We start from the raw sequence: 23,917 nt of genomic DNA, 5'->3' as shown, positions 1-23,917 counted from the left end.
GCATTTCTAAAGGTGTCAGACAGCTGAGCTAGAATCAATAGACACTTCCAGGAAAAGAAGAAATACGGTAGGGAGCAGAGGGTTAGTCCATCATTTTCTACCCAATCTTGAAAAAAAACAACTTAGGATTCTCCCTTTTCAAATACTCCTTTATGGTACTGGCAAGTACTGTTCTCTGGCTGACATATTTAATTGCTGGCCACCTTTTTGGTGGTTGACAGAATAGTGACACTGAGCATAGAATTTAACTATTTGGAGATAGTTGAAATCATGCAAGAAAATTTCAATTTAATGAAAAATAGTAACTCATTTCAAACTGCTAATAAAAAACTAACCCATTTCATCAAAATGAACAGTAGAATATGACTAATTTTTATTTTTTTAAAGATTAAAATGAACAGAAAAAGGCATGCTGGGAGCCTCATATCTAGAATTTATCACAGACGCCAACATTGTTATGTTAAAACAGGTAAACACCAAAATATAAATAAAACTAAGATATCTTAAAGATACAAGTTCTCTACAATTTTAGTGTAATACTTTGATATTGTTACTCTCTAGAGATTGCATTTTTTGTATGCAATTTTTAAAAAATTTCTCTATTTAAAAGTCTAGAGGATGATTAAAACAACCACCAATTCCAATGCTACATACACAGACTCTTTTGTAAATAGGTAATGTTGCCATGTAACATTCTTAACCTACACTCTCCTTCTTCCCATCTCCTAAACTTAATCTGGTAAGTAGTTTTCTATGGTATAAACATCCATCACAGAACTCTTAACTGAATTGAAATGGGGAGAATTGATACCTATGTCTTACCAGTTTCATGTTATATACTTCCTCAATCATATTTTAAGACATATCTATAACTTCATATTAGTTTGTCTTTCACACCAATATATTCACATGTCTCATGATTGATGTGTGCTACATTACTTTCAGCTGCTTTGGTACTGTTTTATTTCCTGGTTTTGTTTGGGTTTTACAGTGTGTGCTCCCTAGTACTTAAGGATTTGAGCGGAATCTAAACATTTCAGCAAAGAAAGCAGACAATTCAAATTATACGGTCTTCCTCTCTCACATATATATATATATATGTATGTATGTATGTTAGTGTGTATTTTATTTGTTATTACTCTTCTAAAAATGCATACGTAAGGTTGAACCTAATCAACACACAGCATTGGGATTTGTGGAACTTGAATTCCGAGTCCACCTCGGTCATTAAAAATGTAGTAGTATGACGTTCCTTGAGTCATTGTCTCTCGGTCTCCTTGACTTAATATTACACGCATATAATAACCCAATTGAACTTTGGAGAATGCCATTTAGAATAATTATCTAATGATTTAAAGCATGTCGAAAAATACAAAGCACTTTAGAAATTCAAAGAATGACTAATGAAAAGACTTCATCCAGACACGCTATTTTATCATGGTCGCCAGAAAGGAAGAACCCAACCCTTTTCTCCACCAATAGTGTTTGTACATCATCTTTCATGGCTTTCATCCCTTAAATAAAACCCTGAATCAGTCTATCTTGCACTGTATTTTGATTTTAGATTCCATTTGAAAAACTTATTCAGAAATAGCTCATATTAAAGGAAACAAAGATGAAAACTTCTGTTGTCAGTTACTATTCTGGACTCTCTCAGTGAAAAGCCTGGATTGTTTAGATCAGGTGAAAACAAAATTATGAATAAAGATAAGTGAGTTAAAAAGTTTTAAATAAGATTTTGAATTGTTTATTAGTGTTTGATCTGAGATCAAAGTTAAATGCCATAAAAGGAAAATTGCTAAATTGCTATAAAATTATTGCTACCAATGAAGAGTGTAAGTGGCTTTGCCAGTAAGTAGAAATAATAAAACAGCAACATTTATGTTCAGAGGTTTCTGTGGCACATAGAACTTTCTTTTCAGAGGTCTTCTGTTTCTGGTACGGTGGTATCCTCTGTAGGTTCAGTTGTTATCACTATAGGAATATTCTCAGAAACCCATCCCTTAGGAGTCCTGTTAAAGGACCGTCTGCCAGAAAGAGGATTGGCAAAGGCCATGAACCTGGGATCTGTTAGAAGTAGTAGGTCAAAATCTGGAACCTTGAATTTAACCATCTTTGATGCTTTTTCAAAACCTCCAAATGGCGTGGCAACTCTGCGGGAAATGAAAAGAAAAAGAATATGTTAATTAATTTTCAAACATATTTGCCAGAAAATAGAAAACAATTTATGATTTTATGAGCATGTTGTTCTGTTATATGCTTAGTATGGTTTTCAGTTTTTTACCTCTGAGGCAAGCATTTCCATGTAAGGACTGTGCCTTTATGATAAAACAGATAGTGATAACAAGTTGGTGTAAAGTCCCTTTGTATGTAACTCTTAGTTTTGGACTAATCTATTCCCTGTACCCTGAGCTCATCGCAAACATTTCTTGCCTTTGTGCCTTTGCTAACAATGTTTCCTTGCTTCAGGTGTTTCCTCCCTGCCTCCTCTCCACCTGTGTATGTCCTGTGGCCTGTAAGTTCTAACTTCCTCCCACTATCCCAGCTCACACTTCCTTCCTCAACCAAATTCCTGTAGCATTGATTGTCTTGTGTCATTTAGTCTTATGATATGGTACTTCCTATTGTCAGCTTCTCTTTTTAATAATGTGGTTTGGTTTGGGTCACCTGTGTATTATAAACTCTGAGGGCAAGAAGTGTGTCTTTTGCATCTTTCTATCTCTACTTCAGAAACCTCAAAATCCTTCCATCTGTCTTCTGAATAAAGTCTGACTCCTTATCTTGGCATTCAAGGCCCACATAATGTTCTAGCTTGATTTAGCCATTAATTTGGATATTCATTCAGCACATTCAGCTCATTCAGGCATATTTCTAAGCGCTGAGATGTAGCAGTGAACAATGTAGTCAAAGTCTGAGCACTTATATTCTAGTGAAGGAGACAGACAATAAAAAAACATAAACATATAGACGAACATCCAATAGTGATAAAAGCTATGCAGAAAATTAAAGCAGGATGATGTAACAGGGCACACGCGAATGACTAGATAGTCAGGGAACACTTCTCTAAAGAGGGGACATTTAAACTGCCCTCTGAAGGTCAGAAGTTAGCCATGGACAGCACAACTGAAGCACATTAGCATTTCAGGGAGAGGGAGTAGCTAATGCAAAGAATCTAAAGCAGAAATAATGTTGGCATGTTCCAGAAAGGAAAGAAGGCCTGTGCTGCTAGACTAGTAGGTGGGGGAGATCAAAGAAGGAAGAGAACAGAGAGGTAGATTGTGTGGGACTTTGTCCAAGAAAGGATTATGAATTTCATTCTAAGCGTGAAGAGGAACCATTGTCAGGTATAAAGCAAAGGACGTGATATAATCTGATTAAATGTTTATAAAGATCACTCTGGCTGCTGTTGCTGTGCAAACAGCTATAGGGAGACGGGAGTGGAAGGAGGGAAGATACTGCAGTAATTCAAGTGAGAAATGATGGCAGCTTGGGTTTCAGGTGTTCTCCACGAAGATGGAAAGAAGTGGGTGGTCTCAGGATGTGTTTTAAGGGTAGAGGCAACAGGATTTGCTGATAAATTGGATAATAATTGTGAGGGAGATATAAAAATCAAGGATTACTCATAGGTTTAAAGTTTTAAAAACTGGCTGATGAAAGACAGAGAGGAATGTTTGGTGTGTGCTTGGAAAAAATGATTTCGATATCCCGGTGGAAAGGTCAGTCATGCTGGATTTGCCCTGTTCTCTTTTATGCACCTTTGTTCTAGTCAAACTAAGTGTGCTGATTGCTCGCTCTTCTCCTTTAGGCCCACTTGCCTCGTTGCCTTTACTCATAGTCTCGTTTCTCTGCTTGGAGTATGCTGACCCTTGCTACTACATTTCTAAACCCACTTAAAATTCTAAGTACGTTATTTAAGTAACATAATTAACTTTCCTCTTACAGCTCTGCCTAATCTCCCACAGCCAGAAGTAAGTTCTATATCTCTTAAGTGTCCATGGACTCTATTTTTACTTCCCCTGTAACCTTTCCATCTTTTGTTATACCCATGGTATGTCTGCCTTATTTCTTACCAGACTGTACTCCAAAAGGATTGGAATTCTCTCTGATGTATCTGCATAACTCATTATAACATTGTACATAGAAGATCCTCCTAAACATTTTGACAATGGAATTGGCACAACTATGTAGATTCTCCAATATTGTGGAGATTATTTTAAAACCCGGAAAAGATCTGATTTTCTTTGTAGCTCCATGACTCTGTGATCTTTCCTGACTATCCTAACTTCTGTGTGACAATAGTGAGGAACAATGGAGTCCGGTTAGGTAAGGAGAAAGTGACTGATGGACTTTGGGAAGTTGGATGGCTTTGACAGGTAGGATTGAAACATTATTGAAGTAAAGAATAAACGAAAAGTAAAGGTACAATGTGATAGAGAGTGGGATGCTTGAAACTGAAATTTTGAAGGTAGCATAGGTATTGGTAATGACAAACTTTCAGAAAAGTCAAGAGTGACTGAGATGGGATTGAGAAAACAATCCTTAACAGTGAGAGTTTGGGCTGGCCCCATGGCATAGTGGGTAAGCTTGGTGCATTCCACTTCAGCAGCCTGGGTTGGTGAGTTTGGATCCCAGGCACAAACCTATACCACTTGTCAGCCATGCTGTGGTGACCCATATGCTGTGGTGGTGACCCACATACAAAGTGGAGGAAGATTGGCACAGATGTTAGCTCAGGGTAAGTCTTCCTCAACAACAAAAACCACAGGAAAACTGAGACAGTCAAGGACTTGACAGGGCAGAGAGTTCAGAGGATGATTTACATGGATATTATAGTCACCAAAAAGTGATGACAGGAATAATACTGGAGAGGAAGACAGTGAACCAGGTGTTAAAATCTTCAGCAAAGGGAATGTCCACAGAGTGGATAGATGACCTCACCCATGGCTGTAGCAGATGTAACTGTGTCATATAGTGTAGAACCTCATATCTTATTGGCCCATAGTTTTCTTGTCTTCTAGCATTTTGCTCCCCTATGAAGAGCAGTGTGTTTTACTTTCTGTTGCATCTATTCTCAAGATGACTGACCTTCTAATATTTCCCCCAAATTGCTCTGGAAGATACGGATAATAACAGATCACTGGTTGGTAGTATCCTGCGTCTAATGTGGGATTTCAGCAATCTTATCATATGGACTTTCATATCCAGAGCCTAAAGCTCTGGAGGTAAGAGAGGTCAAGTTGGAAAAGAACTTTAAGAACTTAGATTACCATTCAGGTGCTTTATGATTATTAAACTTCAGAAGGCATAGTAATGATGAAAGCTAATATTTATTGACCGGGTACTATGCACCAGACACTATTCTAAGTGCTTCTCAGACTCTATTGGTATAGGAATCGCTTTGCTGTCTTGTTAAGTGCAGATGTTAATTTAGTCAGTCTAGAGTGTGTCCTGAGATTCTGCATTTCTAACCAGTCCCCAGATGATGCCAGTGCTGCTGGTCTGAGGACCACACCTTGAGTACCAAGGCTTTACGTTATTCTCTCCCTAAATCCTCACTCATAACAACCTTATCAGCTGGTTCTATTTACATCCCCATTTAATACATGAATCTGAGGCATGGATAAGTTAAATGACTTGCTCAAAGTCTCCCAGCTATAGAGCTGCAGAACCAGGATTTAGACCCAGGCAGAGAGACTCACTGGAGGCCTGCTTTAGTTGTTACCCTATACCACACCACACGAGATAATTCTTAAGGAGAGTTGGGCCTTCTGAGATCACTTTCTAAGTAGAGCAACGTGTTTAGGAATGTCAGCCCACCTGGGCCATGTCTAAGACATGATGTCAAAGAAGGCTGCTGTCCCATTCATGATGCAACTAAGTGATTCAATGTCCCACATTTTGTCATTTGATTTACTGAAGCATCTTTATAACACAAATTTGATTCAGTACTTAAGTAAAACTTTTATTTTTGGATGTACAAGATGTCCAAGACAATATTTCAGCATTTTAGAGGCTTGCCATTGTGTATCAGTAGTCTGTTCACTTGCTGATTCATTCATTTATCATACAACAAACTACTGATTACTTATTACGTCTAGAAACTCTGCTATGTGTCAGGAATTCGAAGTCGGAAAGATTGTAGTATGTCTTAACCTCAGTGAAGTCAAAGACAGGTAAAGAGAGAAATACAAGGAAAAAACCAACTCATCACGGAATAAAATAGTTACTCTAAGGAAAGACCGTCCTGAAATGCAGAGGAGCTTATGGTAAAAAGCACCTTAGACTGCCTGGTAGGTCAGGAAACACTTCTTAAGCTTAAAGCCTGGGATCAGGAACAGCTACATAATCTGTAGGGCCCAGTGCAAAATGAAAACTTGGGGGTCCTTGTTAAAAAGTTGTTAATTTCAAAACAGAGACAGCAAAGCATTAAACCAGACACGGCCCTTCTAAGCGTGGGGTCATGCAATTGCACAGGCCGTACATCCATTCCTGAGCGTTTAAGAATATATAGCTATCCATTGGATACAAGAGGCTGAAATCGAACATTTCTAGATTTAGGCTGAATCTGGTCAATTAAATCTTGTTTTGATTAACTCCAGAAATGAATTTTACTCATTTATTTATTTCTTTCTGAATTAAATCAAAGAAGAAATGTTCCTCTGCAGCTGAAATCCAATATTTGGGTTTGGCATTTAGTACATTAACTTTTCCCTTTTATCCAGGTCTGTTTTGTTTTCTCCTCCCAATTTGTGGGTCATTTTCTTCTGTAAATGAAAACATTCCCTTCCGTTCCATCACCCGTCTCCTACCTCCTACCACTGATCCAGGGAAAGCCTGCTATTTGAAAAACAGAGTTTTCTTTTCTTTGGCACCATTGAGACTATGTCCTGTTTGTTTGAATTTTTATTGCCCTCAGACACAAAGTAAAGTCCATCAACAGAGATGTTAAGCATTCAAAGTGGGAGACTCCTTGGAAAGTTTTTAAGATCTCTAAAAATTGTTTCAAGTTTTAGTCAAAGCTAGGGAGGCAAAATTTCCACAGAAAGATTTGGAATATTCTACTGAAAGATGCATCTCTATAATTTCCATGGTATAAATTCTTCAAATATAGATCTGACTTAAAAAAACTTTTACACTTTGGCATCTATGTGATGAATAAGCCTTTTTAGGGCCAGCCCCATTGCCGAGTGCCTAAGTTCGTGCCCTCTGCTTCTGCGGCCCAGGGTTTTGCTGGTTCGGATCCTGGGTGTGGACCTAGCACTGCTCATCAGGCCGTGCTGAGGCGGAGTCCCACACAGCACAACCAGAGGCACTCACAACTAGAATCTACAGCTATGTTCTTGGGAGGGATTTGGGGAGAAGAAGAAGAAGAAGAAGACAAGGAGAAGGAGAAAAGATTGGCAACAGATGTTAGCTCAGGTGCCAGCCTAAGAAAACAAATCCCTTTTTACTTAGATTCACAGTTAATAGACACTTTCTTGTTTATTTTGATTGATTAGTAATAGGACTGAGTTTGTAAAAATTACTAGTGTTGGACATATAATACAGCCATGATAATTACTGATTGTTCTATAAGGTAAAGAATTATGTAAAATGTTTGCATAGAAATTAAAAGAAATAATTCTTCCAGACAGCTGATGGATGTAATATATGTAAAGGTACTTAATCATATAATCATAGAATCTATTTTACAGGTGAAGAAATTAACACCGGGAGAGGTTCAGTGACACACCCAAAGTCATACAGCTTTTTGAAGCAGAGCTGGAAACCTGCTTGCTCCTAGTTTACTTTTCCTCGCAGGCTATGTGGGTTTAATATAGTGGTATTTGAATACAGCATAATATTTAAATATATTCAAAATGAGTACAAGAAGACAAAGTTGTGTTAAACTACGGGCCATTTTGAAACTATGATTAGACCTGAGAGCCAGTTCTCATCCAGTCATTACCCTTGCTGAACGCTATCAGACTGCACCTTACCTTTATATGCTTTATTAACGGAATCTAATAATTATGTAGAATAATGTGGGGCTACCAAATAATGTTTTACTCTTTGCAAAGGACTTTGGGGATATTTAGAAACTGCTTCTTTCTTTCTTTCTCTCTCTTTGTTGCTCTCATTTGTTTTTGCAAAAACGAAAAAAATATATTAGAATAAAGTCAGTATAATAACATTGAATTATTTAAGAAACAGATGGGAAAATGATACTTCTGATTACATTTTATTTTTAAAATGTATAAATATAATAGTTGTGTGAGGAACTAAATTTCTGGTCATTTTTTTTCTCGTAATCTTGAGTACTTTGATAAAATAAAATCCTGTTAAATAGCCTATAACAGGAAAGATAACCCAATTTGCACCTGGAGATTATTTTAACCTTTCTTTTAAATTGCTGGAATGTGTTCTGGACAAATTCAAAGAATGACTTTTATCACATTTAATTTTTAAAGGTCCAGATACCTATTGAGATTATTTTGCTTACGTGATTTTTTTAAAATAAATTTTATTGAAGTGTAAGATACATTAAAAAAAGTATACGAATCATAAAGTAAAACTTAATGAATGTTATTTATTTTCTAATTATTTGTTGCTGATATATAAAAATATCATTAAGTTTTATGTTGACCTTGTACTCTGTGATCTTGATAAATTTACTTACCAATTCTAATTACAAACCTGTAGCTTCTTTTGAATTTCCTGTGGACATAATCATGTCATTTGTGAATAAGGACACTTCTATTTTTCCTTTCTTCTACTTAGACCTTTTGTTTATTATTATTATTTCATTGTCTAGCAGAGGTCCACAAACAATTTTTGTCTAAAAATGAGCGTAAGTATGTTTGTATTTTAACTTTTACCTTTAAAGAATATTTTCACTGGATATAGAGTTATAGTCTGGTAGTTACTTATTTTGTAATTTTAAAGGTGTTATTCCATTGTCTCCCATAATTCCAGTTGGGAAATCATCCATCTTATTTTTACGAGAATGTGTCTTTTATTCCCTAGCTGTAAGATTTTCGTACTGTCTATGGTTGTCAGCAGTTTTACACTCATGTGCCTCTGTGTGGTTTACTTTGTGTTTACCCTTTCTGGGTTGTGTGGTACTTCTTGAACCTGAGGCTTGATGTCTCTTGTCAATTTTGAAAAATTCTTGGTCATTAACTCTTCAGATATTGCTTGTGCCTTCTCTCTCTTATTCCCTCCTGAAATCTGATCACACACATATATTGTCATTGTTATTACTCTTCCAAGTGTGGCTTCTGCTATTTTCTTGCATTTTGGGGGTTTTTTGGTGAGAAAGTTTGGCCCTGAGCTAATATCTGTGATAATCTTCCTCTGTTTTGTTTATGGGACGCCTCCACAGCATGGCTTGGTGAGCGGTGTTTGGATCCGCACCCGGGATCCAAACCCATGAACCCCAGGCCACCAAAGCAGAGTGCACAAACCTAACCACTATGCTGCTGGGCTGGCTTTATTTTCCTTTTTTTGAATCCTTTTTTTCTCTCTATGCTTCAGTTTGAACATTTTCTGAATTAGTTTATGAATTCTCTCTTAAGCTGTGTTTAATCTGCCATGAAATCTATTTATTTAATTTTTTAAAAACATTTCTACCATTAAATATAACACAAGTACAGAGAACCTCAGAAAAATCTACAATAACTTATTATAAAGTGAATGATTTTGTAACCACTACAAATGTTAAGAGCTCCTCCAGAAGCCCCAAACATGTCCCTGCCCAGTCACAGCCCTCTCCTACCTCTAGTTGTAGTCAATATCTTGATGTTTATGTAATATCAACTTATAAAATACTTTAAAACTTTCTTTATATGTTAATAACCCATGTGTGCATCTCTAACTATTATGGTTTAGTTTTGCCTGTCTTTTAAATCTTTTTTACATCATTGATTTCCCTTTCATCTCTTCCTTGCATTTTATTTATTGAAGATATGGGATAATTTGTCCTATAGAGTTTCCCACAGATTGAATTTTACCAATTATATTCTCTTGGTATATTTTAACATGTTTCTCTGTTCTTTGTAATTCCTGTAAATTTTATATCGATCCAGTGACTTAATCCTTTGAGTTGTTAATTTCAGTTACTGTACTTTTCATTTTTGTAGAATTTCCATTTGACCTTTTTTTAAAAAACATTTCCAATCTGCTGGAATTCTTCATCTTGTCATTTATTTTCTTGAACATATCTCTCACAATTATTTTAAAGTGTCTGATATTTCAATAATTTGATCTTTGTGTCTGTTTCTTTTATTATTTTTCTCTTTATTTTTAGTCATTTGGTCTTGTCTCATAGTATACCTGGTAATTTTTAATTGACTGATGAACACTGTGTAAAAAAATCATAGAGATAATTTGAGTCTCTGAATGGTGTCATCTCCCTTCTAGAGAAGATTTACTTTTGTCCATGGCAGGCAGTTTGACTTAAAGAAGGTGACCTTTATCCAATCTAGGACTGTGTTGATTGGGACCAACATTTAATTTCATGAAGGCTGGTCTATTCACCTTTACTTCAGAAGTATAACCCTTTATGTTTCCCAACTAAGAGCTTGGAATATTTGGGCCCCACCTCCTAGCAGACTCTATTTTCCTATTTTTGGTCTTCCTCAGAATCTTGAGATTGCCAAAAGGTTTGCTCATCTTCTCTACTTCTTCTTAGCTGCTGCCAATGAATCAGCAAATGCCTCAAGAGGAAAAGTGGTACCACATGTTGGGTTTATAGCTCTAAAGTTCCTTTATCTCCAGGATCTTAGCTCTCAAGTTCTTACTTCTTGGTAGCTTTTCAATCATTTTTTAAAAATCATTTTTCTACTAACTAGCTTTTCAACATACTTTTGTGAAGTTGTTCTGATATAAACCAGTCTGCCATAGCTAGGAATGGATTTCCATGTCCTACCTATGTGACTTTTTATAGTTTCGTTCATTTAGCAAGCATTTAAGCTGAAGATATGATTACACTGTTTATTGTTGTTAGGTAGGCTTCTAAAGTAATGTATGCAACGGACAATGCCTTAAGCCTAGTGTAGCCAGGTACATATATTTTAATAACAGGAAGGATCTTAAAGCTACCTGCTTGGGATTGTCTATGTGTCACATCATGTTTTGTTTCATCTGTTAATGTTACTTAATTATAATAAAAAAATCTAAGAATAGACTGGAATCTTGATTAACATTAATCACTTGTTTTATTTCTATATTGATGTGTATATAAAAAGGAATAACATTTTCTCAAGTAAAGGAGCAGTATCAGCAGGTTAAGTTCTCTCTCTCTCTCAATCTCTCTCTCTCACACACACACACGCTATATGTTACATTTACAAAAGCCTTGATTTAACACATTTAGCTACATTTCCTAATTACATAGTATTGTGTTCATTGATATAGCACATACTTGGTATTTATACAATCAATAGGCATCTCTTTATAAGCAACCCAAACCCATCAATGTGTTTGTAGAACTGGAAGCAAGCTGCTCAGTAGGTGTGGGGTACTGAAGCCACAAGATACACTGAAGTCATACGGCATCTCTAAAGGACTAATCTCAAAGACAAGCCTCAAGTGCTCCACTATTTTCCATTTCTCCCTAGTGTTTTACTTTTTTAAAATTTTATACATTCTTACTTTGGAAAAAAGTTATATCCTGGATTAGAATGGGCTCCCAACCTCCTTTCCGTGCCACTCCTCAACTCCTTCCTAAATTCTATGGTATGCCTTATTTATGCAATAGATGCGTTATGCAGTAGATGTAGTACTAATACTACTAGTATTACTAACTATACTGATAGTATTAGATGTAATACTAGTAGAAGTCTTACTAATATATTACTAATAATAGATGTAGTACTAATACTACTAGTATTACTAACTATACTGATAGTATTAGATGTAATACTAGTAGAAGTATTACTAATATATTACTAATAATAGGTGTAGTACTAATCTATTACTATAGTGGTAGGTGAAAACTAAAATGCTAATAGTACAAAAATTCAAAAAGTACTAAAGAAGATCACTATTTAAATGCAGGCTTTGTGGCTTTCTTTTGTAAATCCAAGATTACTCCTTAATTTATTAATTTTTTAAATGAATGGTCATTAAGCAGCCTATAAATGGGTCTAATTTTTGTGAGTGTGAGACAGCATACTGGATTTTACCCCAAAATGAAAATCAAATGATCAAACAATGGATTATGAGACCATTAAAATATATCTAAAATCCCCATGGAAATTATAAAAAATAGATAAGAAGGAAAAATAAATGTCCATTGTGTAAACTATAATGCAGCTATTATTTATCAATATTTTTGATAGCATAAAGTTTGGTTTGTACATGTGCTGGAGTCGTGGGCCATTAGTCCCCAAATTACCTTTAATCTGGCTTAAAGCCTATGAAAATATAAATTAGAACCTGGAGCTACACAGTAATTCTCATCATCGTATATAAGAATTATTTCTGAAATTCTTGAACAGTGTTGCCATTTGAAGCAACACATAAACTACTATCAACCTTTGAATTAGACATTATTATTAAAATGACATTTTTAAATGTGGAAGAGAATCTTGATTTCATAACAGTGACAGTTTCTGAATCATTTCCTTCATTTTTATATTAAAAAAGACCGAGGTTTGGCCTTAGTAATGCAAAAATGAGTCTTTGACTAGGTTCAGGAGTTATCCTATATTGCTATTTTGAGTCTATTCCTTTTTTTTTTTTGGTGAGGAAGATTGGCCCTGAGCTAACATCTGTTGCTAATCTTCCTCCTTTTGCTTGAGGAAGATTGTCCCTGAGCTAACATTTGTACCAGTCTTCCTCTATTTTTGTATGTGGGATGCCACCACAGCATGGCTTGATGAGCAGCATATAGGTCCATGCCCAGGATTAGAACCCATGAACCCTGGGCCGCCAAAGTAGAGCACATGTTCTTAACCATACGCCACCAGATCAGCCCCTTGAGTCTATTCTTAAAAGAAAAAAGTGTTTTTCTACCAGAGCATTCCATTTTCTGTACCATGATATAAAAACCCTGGTAATACACACCAACAGTGTCCCCCAGGATAATTGAATTACCTGTTAAAGCTCCTGTAATCAGGCAGTTCCACCTTTCCTTCAGGCTTGAAAAATTTAGGATATAAAGCCTCTAAAAGCTCCGGATCACTGCTGATGGCCTGTTCCCAGGGTGACTGATAGTACTTAGGGACAGCTGTGGTGTTGAATTTTTCAGGAGGAATTTCCTTCAGTGGTCCAGAATATCCTTGGGAAAATATAGCAAGAACAAGTAAACACAGAGTGCCCAAGACTTACTAAACTCCACCTAACATTTTACCATGTTTGATTTTTCACGCAAGGGTGAATGTACGAAGAAGGCATCCTTTTTATGATCTCTCAGAAAACAGTAGTCTGAAAGTGTTAGACATTTTTAAACCCCATTAAACTTATGGAATGTTCAAAAGAAACCACTTTTCTTAATGTTTAATTTCACCAAGTCATATAGGTATTTCTTCCTTGACTATCTTAATATATATCTATTCAGCGAAACTATTCATTTAATTTTTAAAAATTATGCCCCTTCCATTAATTTATACTAGGCCTTAGATATCACAATTAATGAAGTGACTGAAAAATATATGTCAGTGTGCACTGTGGTCTGGGCTCTGGGGAAACAGCACTGAAGATAAAAATCTCCCTCTTTGGAGCTCATTCGTCAGAGGTGATGTCCAGGTCTTGTCTATCTTAAATTGCTGAGTGGTCTGTAAACTGTTTAAGCTTCAAAATGGTGAAGAAATTTGTTTCCATTGCCGGAGTCAGACCCTGATCTTCCTGTTCTCTGATGTGTCCATCCCACGACTACTTCGTTCCTGAAGATTCCTTACTTAACTTTTCCACTTCTGGTCTCATCTCCTCAACTTACTCTTCTCACAAGATCTAGAAATTTTCTGTAAGTGCCATTTGAAAATCACACAAATTCCTGGTGTAAACTATAAACCGTTTTCAGATGCATCAGATGACACTCTAAGTCCTCTCTCTCTCTCTCTACTCTCTCTACTCTCATCTACACTACAGTACTACCTCATTCAGCCTTCGGGTAATTCTCTCTTCCACCATGTCAAAACCCTTTACTGATCATCTGATTACCCTTACTTTTAGGTTTCCCTGATGCTCTTTCTCTTCTCTAAAATGTTTTCTATTTTCTTCGGTCAAATCACGCCTATCCTTTCTTTGCACTAAAGAGTTTATCTCCTCCAACAATTCTTGTTGATAATTCCACATCTAGGCACTTTGTTCTGGTTTGCGGTCATTGACTTCTTCTGGTTGCCTCCAGTATCTACTGCTTGTCTCTTTTGATAGGCTTCTCTTCTCTGCTTGCCACGTAAATCCTGGTGTTACTCAAAGCTCTTTTCTTAGACTATACATTCTGCCCAGAAAATTCCATTTATATTCATGGCTTTAGCTGTGCCCTACATATTGATGATTCCAAGTTTTGTTTTTTGATCTCCAGGCCCTTCTATTCAACCACCTACTATATTTGTCCAAATGAACATTCCCCCAGCACCGTTTGTAAACTGTCTAGACCCATATGCAGCCATTTTCTAATACATCCTGCTTCTTTTCGACATTGGTCATCAGAGTGAATGTTATCACTCTTCCTTCAGATGCCCAAGACAGAAGCATTATCCTGAACTCCCTCTCATTCCCACAGCAAATTACTAAGTATTACCAGCTATACTTCTTAAGGATTTCTGAAATAGTGGCTCTAAAATTTTATGTTTCTGAATCACCTTGTACACCTATTTAAAATGTTGATAATGGGTTCTTCCCTCCAGAGATTTGGCTTCAGTAAGTCTCAGGTATGGCTTGCAAGTCTTATGCAAGTGATTTGCAAATGGAGCATTGGGAAACGTTTTTCTAGAAAATTCCCTTTTCTCTTCATTTCCATTACTACTGCCCTGGTTCAGGTCTTACCCATCTCTTGCCTGGGCTTTCAAAATGGCCTCCATACTAACAATTTAGCTCTCAACCCCTCTCCCAGGCATCCTCTATACTGCCATCTGAGTGGCCTTTCTGACTGGAAAGCTTGATCATGCTTCTCACTTGCCTTTCTCAGGGCGCTGTAATGGTTCCCTGTGACAACAATCTCAATTGCTCAGCAAACACATGTGGCCCTACCCACCTGTCCAGCCTCATTTCCTGCCATTCTCCTCTCACATTTTACACTCCAGAACTTGGATCTACTTGAAGCTTGTTGTGTCTCTTATGCCTCCCTATTTGTTCCATTTCTTCCCTGTGCCTGGAATGCTCTCCCTAATTCTTGTCACCTGCACATCCCTATTTTAAGCCTTAGCTTAAGGTTACCTCTTCTATGTAGCCATTCCTATCTTCCCCAGGAAAGCAGTCACTTTTTTCATGTGTTCCATTTGTATAGTATACATAAGTACATTATCATAAATAACTACCACATTTTATTTCCTATTCCTTCCCTAAAGTTGATCAGGTGTCAGCCATATAGAAACTGGAAATTTAAAATTTTTATATTTTTAAAAATTCCTTGAAATCCCACTACCCTAATATAATTATTTTACTTTTGTATATTTTTCCCAGTTTTCCTTCACCTGTAACATATTATCACATAACTATAATTCGAGTGTACATGTAATTTTGTATTTTATTTCTAACTAACTTTGTTTGAAATAATTTTGAATGTTTCTCTATTATGTTCATACTCATTTCAAAGGTGTCATGATAATCTATTGAACTGAGGGAACATAATTTGTCTAATCTTTTTGCATTTTTGAATATCCAGTTTTTTCCATTTCTTTTTACAGATAAAATTTAACTTTTTTTATATGCTAAACTATTAAGGAAAGAATGTGCATATGTTTAACCTCTCAGAAATATTGCAATTCAATAATGCTACATGTCAATATTTCTTATTTGATTTTTAAATATATATTTTAATACAACTGACAAATTCAAAGGAACTTCATTCCTACAGTGTTATGGCACCATAATACTCTTGTTGATTCATGTTTGAGAAAAGTTGGCTTTTGGATATATAGCAGGTTAATCAATAAAAATTTTGGCTAAATCAGAATAAGCTATAGTTTGCTTCCTGAATTTGTTGTACTTTTCAATTTATCAGCCAAGGAAAGATCCATTACTCTTGCTTCATGGCAAACTACCTGACAACCTCTAAAGTTTCCCCTTTCTTAGTCTACATTACACAGACATTTCCTAATATTCAATAATTGGATATTTAGCTTTACATAGGTGTATGAGTTTATACTTTTAAAATAGCTCTTTATACACGTAAATACATATTTGTACATGTATGTATATACACACATAAACACATGCACATATACACACACACAAACACACATGTGTATATATGTTCCCGGCAGTAGATAAAATGCACATGTGATATTAAATTATGTATGCAGAAGGTGAGACTACACGTATAATGTGGACTTTTGTCCTGTCTCCCTATGTATGAATTCCTTGAGAGTAGAGATTAATTTTTCTATTCTTTTTGCAATTTCATAGTTTATAATGATGATCATATAATAAAAGTTCTGACTTAGTGATGAAAGTGCAAGATTGATCCAAAATAAGCTTTTCTGTGTCTTCTCTTTCCTATTAAAAAAGTCCAAATTCTCCAAACATTAGAAAGTAAGAGATTGCAGTACGGGAGGTGGAGTTAAAAGAATATACATGTATTCTCTTATGTATGAAGGAGAGCAAAAGTGGACTGGGAAAGGGTTAGCTCTGAGCAATTTATTAGATGTTAGGAACTGTACTCATATTAACACCCTGGATTCTCACACGGCCCTGTGCAGTGAGATTTGGTTTCCTTATTTCTCAGATTGAGAAAACAGGCTCAAAGAGACGTATTTTCTTTCCCAGCGCAGTAGTAAAATGGGCAGGGGTGGAGGGAGCCAGAAGTTTGAACCCAGATCTTCCTGATTCTAAGGCTTACTTTCCCCCATGTGTTTAATGTTGTATACGTAGAATCTGTTACCTGTTTTCCTGCCGCGAGAAAAAGCTGCTTGAGAACTTTATTACAGAGCTTCACTTCTGAATTCTGTGCATTCTAATTGTCTACTTAGTTTCCTTCAATGCTGTTTTATTACATCTATCAATATTTTTTTCTCATTGTGTTCAGAAGAATGTCCTAATAAATCTGAGCTCATCAATGACTGACATTCAACTTACTTTTAAATAAGATTTAATACTATACAGTTGCTTCACTTACATATTTTCAAAAATGCTCTTGCTATTTGAGAAGAATTGTAGAAGTACTTTGCTAAATTTATTGTTTATTTTATAAAAGTATGACATAGGTATTGCTAATTTCAAGATAAAAGTATTTGAAATATAAAAAGTCTACTTTATACACTACTCTTGAGGAAATACTTAAGGATACTCGCTGTAAGTTATTTTGAAAAGGTATTGTCTAAATAGATCAGTGAAAGATTTGATATTTCAAAATCTAGCAATATTTCTAAGTAACATATACTGACTTGGATAAGGATTTGCTTCTCTTTTAAGATAATAAACAAGTATATAGTCTTAAGGGATTGCATTCAAAGTCCTCTAAGGGAGCAGAGGATAATGAAAACAATCTCCACAAGGTCACTTCACATTGGGTGTCTGGAAATTTGGTACCAGACCTGCATTTAATTCTTTATCAGGCAATATGAGCTTACAGCCATTCAGAACCTCAGTTTCTTAATTTCTAAAATGAGGATTATAATGAACATGTCGTAGAGAGTTATTGTGAAATTAAAGCAGACAATATATATCCTGGCACTTCAGAAATTATACAGTCCAATACAAATAGAATTTCAGTATAATTACAAATGACTTAATTTTTGATATAGCAGATGATTGCCAACAAATATAATGGACCATCTGAAAGAAATAAGACTACTGAAAATGTTTTACATGACTCCTTCAGGTCTAAATCTTTCCATTTATCTTGAACTTACAAAATAGATATATAAGGAGAAACGTTATATTATTTAGATATCATTTACTAAAGGATTACAATGACTTGAGTCATCTATTTAAGTGCACAGCAGTATTATTGTCATATTGTCAGGAGATGAGTTACCTGGTGCAATGTTTTCTGGATTGGGGGGACTTCGTGGGTCCGGAGTGTTGGGAGGAGTAAACGGGGCTGGCTGAGAACCACCTTCCAAGTTGCTTCCATCCAGTTTCTCATTTTGCATGGCAATATTGTACTGTATTTGATCAAAAGTAAACTCTGCTGAAAACTCAAAAGTGTTAGATACACCAATAGGAGATATCATAGGTGCAAGACTCCACTTGCATATTTAGAGTTAAAATACAATGCAACTTCATTGTTTCCTGGGGCCTCAATAATCTACATGGTAATTGGTTGAGCTATTGAATGAGAAATTTTACTGATATCAATCTAAGATCTGTTTTATGATGACAATTCACTTAATAATAATTAATTGAGCCTTACTGTGGTCCAGGCACTGTAGCTAGGACTTTGTATCAATTATTTAATTCCCTTTCACAACATCCCTATAAGGTGAATCTATTTAATTTTTAAGTCTTTACTAACCTAATAATAGAGCATACTGGACAAACATTTGGCTTAGTCATTGTTACATTGCTATTTTCTTTATAGTTGGGATTTGATTAGATTCTTTAATATGTCTTGTTTTAAAATTTAATCTGAAATGTCAACAGCCATGGTGTATAACAAAAAAAGAACTTGTACTTTAAGTTGCAAGGACTCGTAGAAGGAAGAATTTGGGATTTCTAGAAAATAAAATGCTTAAAAGAGATGTTTGTCTTTTAAGTTTTAGGTGAATTTCTTTCACTGTTATAATTTAGGGTGTAGTCTATGGCAATAGCATAGCACTTTAAAAATTGTCGATTTACATTTTAACAGAGAAAAATAGACATTGTAATAGGTTATGTCCTCAGAAGACAGCTATGACTTGTCTCTATAATAAAGCATTGTTTTAATTACATATGGGAAATATGTGTATTTTAAAAAGAAGTCAGTCTGTTTAAGAAGTACATAAAGTCAAATATCTTTTAAGTTTAGAAAGAAAAATTTAGTGAAGAGCACAGCAAACAAAGACCAATTCTAACCTTTTTCTATGTGACACAAGTGGAAAATATTTTTTAATGGTTTTTCATTTCTATATTCATAAGATGATATGGTGAAGTACCATTTTACATTTAATACTTATTTAACTTTATAGAAATGTGAGGATAAAAGACTATTTCGCCCTAAAATCCAAATACTTACCATAATTAAAGGCCATAAATTAAGGGCCTCACCTGATAAAATTAGGAAAGAAATAACGTTTATCCTGTTTTCAGGCTTCACCCCCTCCAGCCACTCTCCAGGTGCCTCTTACATTCGCTTTGTTCTCTGCAGCATCCTGGGGAAAGTGGCTGTGCAGCTGAGTGGGGCATGTTAGCAACAGCGAGCTGACTTGTGGAAAGACGCAAGAAGGCATGAAAGGTCAGGCTAATTAGGTGAGTACAAGATTTGGATTCCTGGGCATAAGAGTCTGTATTTTATGCAAGAGGCAATAAGAAACAATTTCTAAAGAGGAGTAATGCTGTGCTCAGGTACATTAGTCTTCACTATTTTGAATTTAGCTGTTATCTTGAGTGTTCAACTTAATTGACTGGATTAGTACCTTTTTTCCCTTCTGAACCTACACCACCTCTTAGAAAAGAGGAAAGTTCTTGCTAACATTAATTATAAATAGAAAGCCAATTGAAATAAATATAGGAAGTTTAAATGTATCATTCATAAAGAATTACTTTTTCTAAGTTCCTGAAATGTGTCCATGAAATGAATTTTACCTGAACTTACACATCAGTCTACCCACTTTAATTTAAGACTTGTAATACTGACCTTCTGTGTAGACGTTTTCCTGGCATTAATAATGAGCAGGAAAATCAGCTCTTTCTGGCTAGTCATTAATTATCAGGAGACACCCAGTTCCTCTATTGTCATCGTTAAGTATACACACAAAGCCTTATACAAGTTGGGCAGTGACTTATTTTAGTTAAACATGAGCCTTAAATTATAGAGTTCTATTGTGTGTGATTCCCTTCAGGCAAAGTTGAAAAGACAAATAAAAATGTGTTTCATTTTATTTCAGTTAAGTTGAGCCTAAACAAAATAAGACCAGAGCAGTATCTTACAGGTATTAAACATATAAGTTAAAAACATATGTATAGTGTATACTACGTGATTTCTGTTGAAATATCAATAGAAATAAAAGGGTTTAAAAAAATCTGTCCTATAATTTGTGCCAAATACATAGTAGAAGTTATTTTTTGAACAAAATAAATATATATTCAGAATCCCAGTATGTTTAGTTTGGTCTTATTTCAGAATTACTCTTTATAGTAGACTTCCGTCTTCCCAGTATTTAAAGATTTATAGGGATTTCAAAGAATTCATAGTTATTAAATACATACGTAGTCTTAACCGTAAAATGTGGATTGTTTGCTTACTATCCTTTTGTAGTAATTTAAAGAAGAGAATTTTAATTATGAATCATTCTTCTATTTTATTTTTCCTCAATGCTTATTTTCCTCATCTATTTCCATTTTTGCCTTTTTGTGTAAGAAGTTCAGCAGTTCACGAACCATGGCTTCAAAATTGGCTTGTGCAGTAAGCAACATATCTTCCTTTCTTTTTAAAAACACACATTTCCTGTTGTTATAGTTGGTGTCATTTGAGGTTTGTGTGGCTTCAATTTGCCAGTTTCTCAGCAGTAGAGTAAGCCCAAAGCTACACTTATTTTTTCTTTTTTCTATGGCATTAATACTGGGGAGTTGGTTTATATTTTCATCTAATGATGTCCTAAACATTATAATAAAATAAGAAATATATAAATACAAGTTAAATAATTATTTTGACAATGTCTATAGCTCAAGGGAAGCAGTAAAAGGAAAGATCATTTAAAAAAATGTAGTCAATGGGGCTGGCCCCGTGGCCGAGTGGTTAAGTTCGCGCGCTCCGCTGCAGGCGGCCCAGTGTTTCGTTGGTTCGAATCCTGGGCGTGGACATGGCACTGCTCATCAAACCACGCTGAGGCAGCGTCCCACATACCACAACTAGAGGAACTCACAACAAGAAATATACAACTATGTACTGGGGGGCTTTGGGGAGAAAAAGGAAAAAATAAAATCTTTAATAAAAAAAAATGTAGTCAATAAATCAGGCTAATGTGATATGTCATATAAAGGTGATTCAAGAAGTAGATGATAAGTAAATAGTTTTTCTCCATCTTTCTATGTTATTTTATCTTTCCATCGATAAACAAAGGTTTTGTTTACTTACCTTTGAGCTTCCAGCCTAGCATCTAGAACACAGTAAGCATTCACTAAATGTTTGCCAAAAGCACAAATAAGTGAATGGAAATAGACCTGAACCTCATATCATTTTTTTAATTCTTGTCGTATTAACATTGCTTGCTCCAAGTTGCAATCCACTACCTGGATAAAGCAAATGTATCATGATAGAACATGGCTCACTATCTTCCTCAATGATTTATCGTACACATCATTTTTAGAATTAAGATCCGAGACCACAGACCATTAAAGCCAGAAGGCACCTTACAGAACATTTGAGTCCATTCCTCTATTTTGTAAATAAAAACACAGGTCCAGAAAGGCAGAGAAAATTTTAAATTAACTCCAAATCACACGACTCAGAGCCAGGACCAAACCCTGTTCTCCTAGTTCCCAGGCCAGTTTCCTTTAGTGACACCATGATAAGTATCCATGCCAAGAACTCTGGAGTTCTGAGAGTTGCGTTTCAGTCTTCTTTATTATGGTGTAAAGTCAGTCAATATACTTCCTTGAATACTACTTCCCTCATTTCTAAAGAAGAGACGGTAAATTTCATCAGACTTCAGAGTATATTATATAACTAATGACACTGCATATGTTATTGCTATTTATTGCTCTGAGTTATTTATCAGCATCTAACTGTTTATTTCATTATGCCAGCTTTATATTTATTTAGTGCTCAATCTTCTAGGAATACTGAAAATTTATCAAGACATATTCTTATACGTTTCACGTATAAAGAGAACGTTTGACAACCGATGTATAAGATCATTGTCAATAACTTGAAATATTAGTGATGAGAGAATGTGTCGTGTTCATAAGGATATTTTTAATCTAATGTACCTTCCTCCAGAAATGTAGTTAAAGCATTACTCTTAGCGAAGTAAATGTAAGTTATAAAAACTGGCATTATTCATTTATTCAGACGTCTAGACTTGCAGATGACTTTTCAAAGAATCTCCTTAAGCCACCTTATTTTATATTACTCCTTAAAGCTGCTTCTCTGTTGTCGTTATTGAAAGAATATGATTATGTAATCAGACTCCATCAACTGGGATGAGGATTATTTGTGGCTTATACTGTATTAGCCACAGACATTTTCTGATAAGAGGATACTGGGCATAATTATAGCGTAACGTAACCTTACATCTATCCATGACTTCAAGTGAAAAATCATCCCTCATAAATGTAAATGCTGTGGTTGAGTAAGACTTGATATCTAACAGAATTCATAATTATAAGTAAATTCAAACATGGATGTTGAAGGATACTCACTAATGTGAAAAAAACTACCCTATTTAAGATGTCCTCTCAACATTTACTGTTAACCAGAAACATAACAAGGGAAATAGAAATTTGGGGAATGAGTAAAATTTTAGTGTTTATGGGTGTGGATGTTAGTTCTACAATGTGTTTTAGTGATTATGGTAAAAGATCTCAGTGAAACCAGTCTGTTTGCTGTATAGAGGTGAGCTGTCCATTCAAAACAAGTTATTAGTGACAGCAGCTAGCAAGTTTTCAGGTTTATATTCAGAAGTAAACTTACAGACTTCCCATAGCTATAAGGAGAAATCCCAGTGAATAAAACTTCTATTTGTTGTAGTCTTCACCAGTTCTTCAAAGTTAGAACCAATACACTATTCCTTTTTGATTCTCCATGCCTGAGATTTTATTTTTAAAGCTATTTTCCCAAGCTAATCGTTTTCCTACCATGAGCTTCTTCCTCTACAATCTCTCTAAATGACAGTTTAAATGAATATAGTATTAATGTTATAGGTGAAATCTAATTTATTTGTTTGTTCATTTGTTTATTAACTTTCACTTGAGGATAATTTTGTCTAAAGACTTTTGTCCACATTGGTTTTGTTGTTAATAAGTACCAGACTTCCCCACATAATCTGAAATAAATGCTTTGGGAGGAGATCGACTGTGTCTGTAGCTCCCAGGCAAGTTTCAGTGCCAGGACGTATTCAGCCAATAAAATGCTTATGCTTACTTTGTGGAGCGCTGTGTGCTTTGAAAGTGTTTCCATCCCAAACATTTAACTACTGGTGATAAGACCATGGAAACTTTTAGTAGCCCTGCTCTCCACTCCTTCTCCTCTTAGCAGAACAGGCTAGTTCTTCAATGCCAAATCTATGAGATTACAATGTCCCTATTGAACTAAAAAGATACTCATACCATACATAATACTTTTGTTTACCCACCTAAACTATTCATTATCATGAAAAAAAGAAGTCTAACAGAATCAACAGAAAGGAAATATGTAGAACACCTGTTTGGGAATTTAGTGATACACACAAATTTAGAAATGCTGCCCGTTTATTTAGATACCATAAGATCGAGTTATACCTACATTTATTTGTGCTCTCGACTCATACTGGAAATTTTCAAATGTGTACTTGTCAGATCTTCTTTGTCGCATCTTAAATAGTCTGGCACCACGGTTACTGAGATGGGATAGTTCTTCCAACATGATGTCTTTGGGAATGCTGACCTTTTTGCCCAGGTCCATGCCATCTACATCTGTAAAACAGTATTC

At 35.3% G+C, this 23,917-nt stretch overlaps 1 protein-coding gene across 1 annotated transcript in view; it reads right to left on the bottom strand.

Moving 5' to 3' along the window:
* Positions 1-1,724: 1,724 nt before the first annotated feature.
* Positions 1,725-23,917, bottom strand: part of MYOZ2 (myozenin 2) — a 38,851-nt gene continuing 16,658 nt past the window's right edge. Inside the window, exons 3-6 of the mRNA XM_014857724.3 lie at positions 23,732-23,901; positions 18,125-18,254; positions 13,081-13,264; positions 1,725-2,153 (exon numbers count right to left, since the gene is read on the bottom strand). Coding sequence (XP_014713210.1) covers positions 1,919-2,153; positions 13,081-13,264; positions 18,125-18,254; positions 23,732-23,901 — 719 coding nt within the window. The 3' untranslated portion in view covers positions 1,725-1,918. The remainder of the gene's footprint in view (positions 2,154-13,080; positions 13,265-18,124; positions 18,255-23,731; positions 23,902-23,917) is intronic.

Source organism: Equus asinus, chromosome 3, assembly GCF_041296235.1.
Source record: "Equus asinus isolate D_3611 breed Donkey chromosome 3, EquAss-T2T_v2, whole genome shotgun sequence".
Taxonomy (NCBI): Eukaryota; Metazoa; Chordata; class Mammalia; order Perissodactyla; family Equidae; genus Equus; species Equus asinus.
This window is presented reverse-complemented; position numbering and strand designations above follow the sequence as displayed.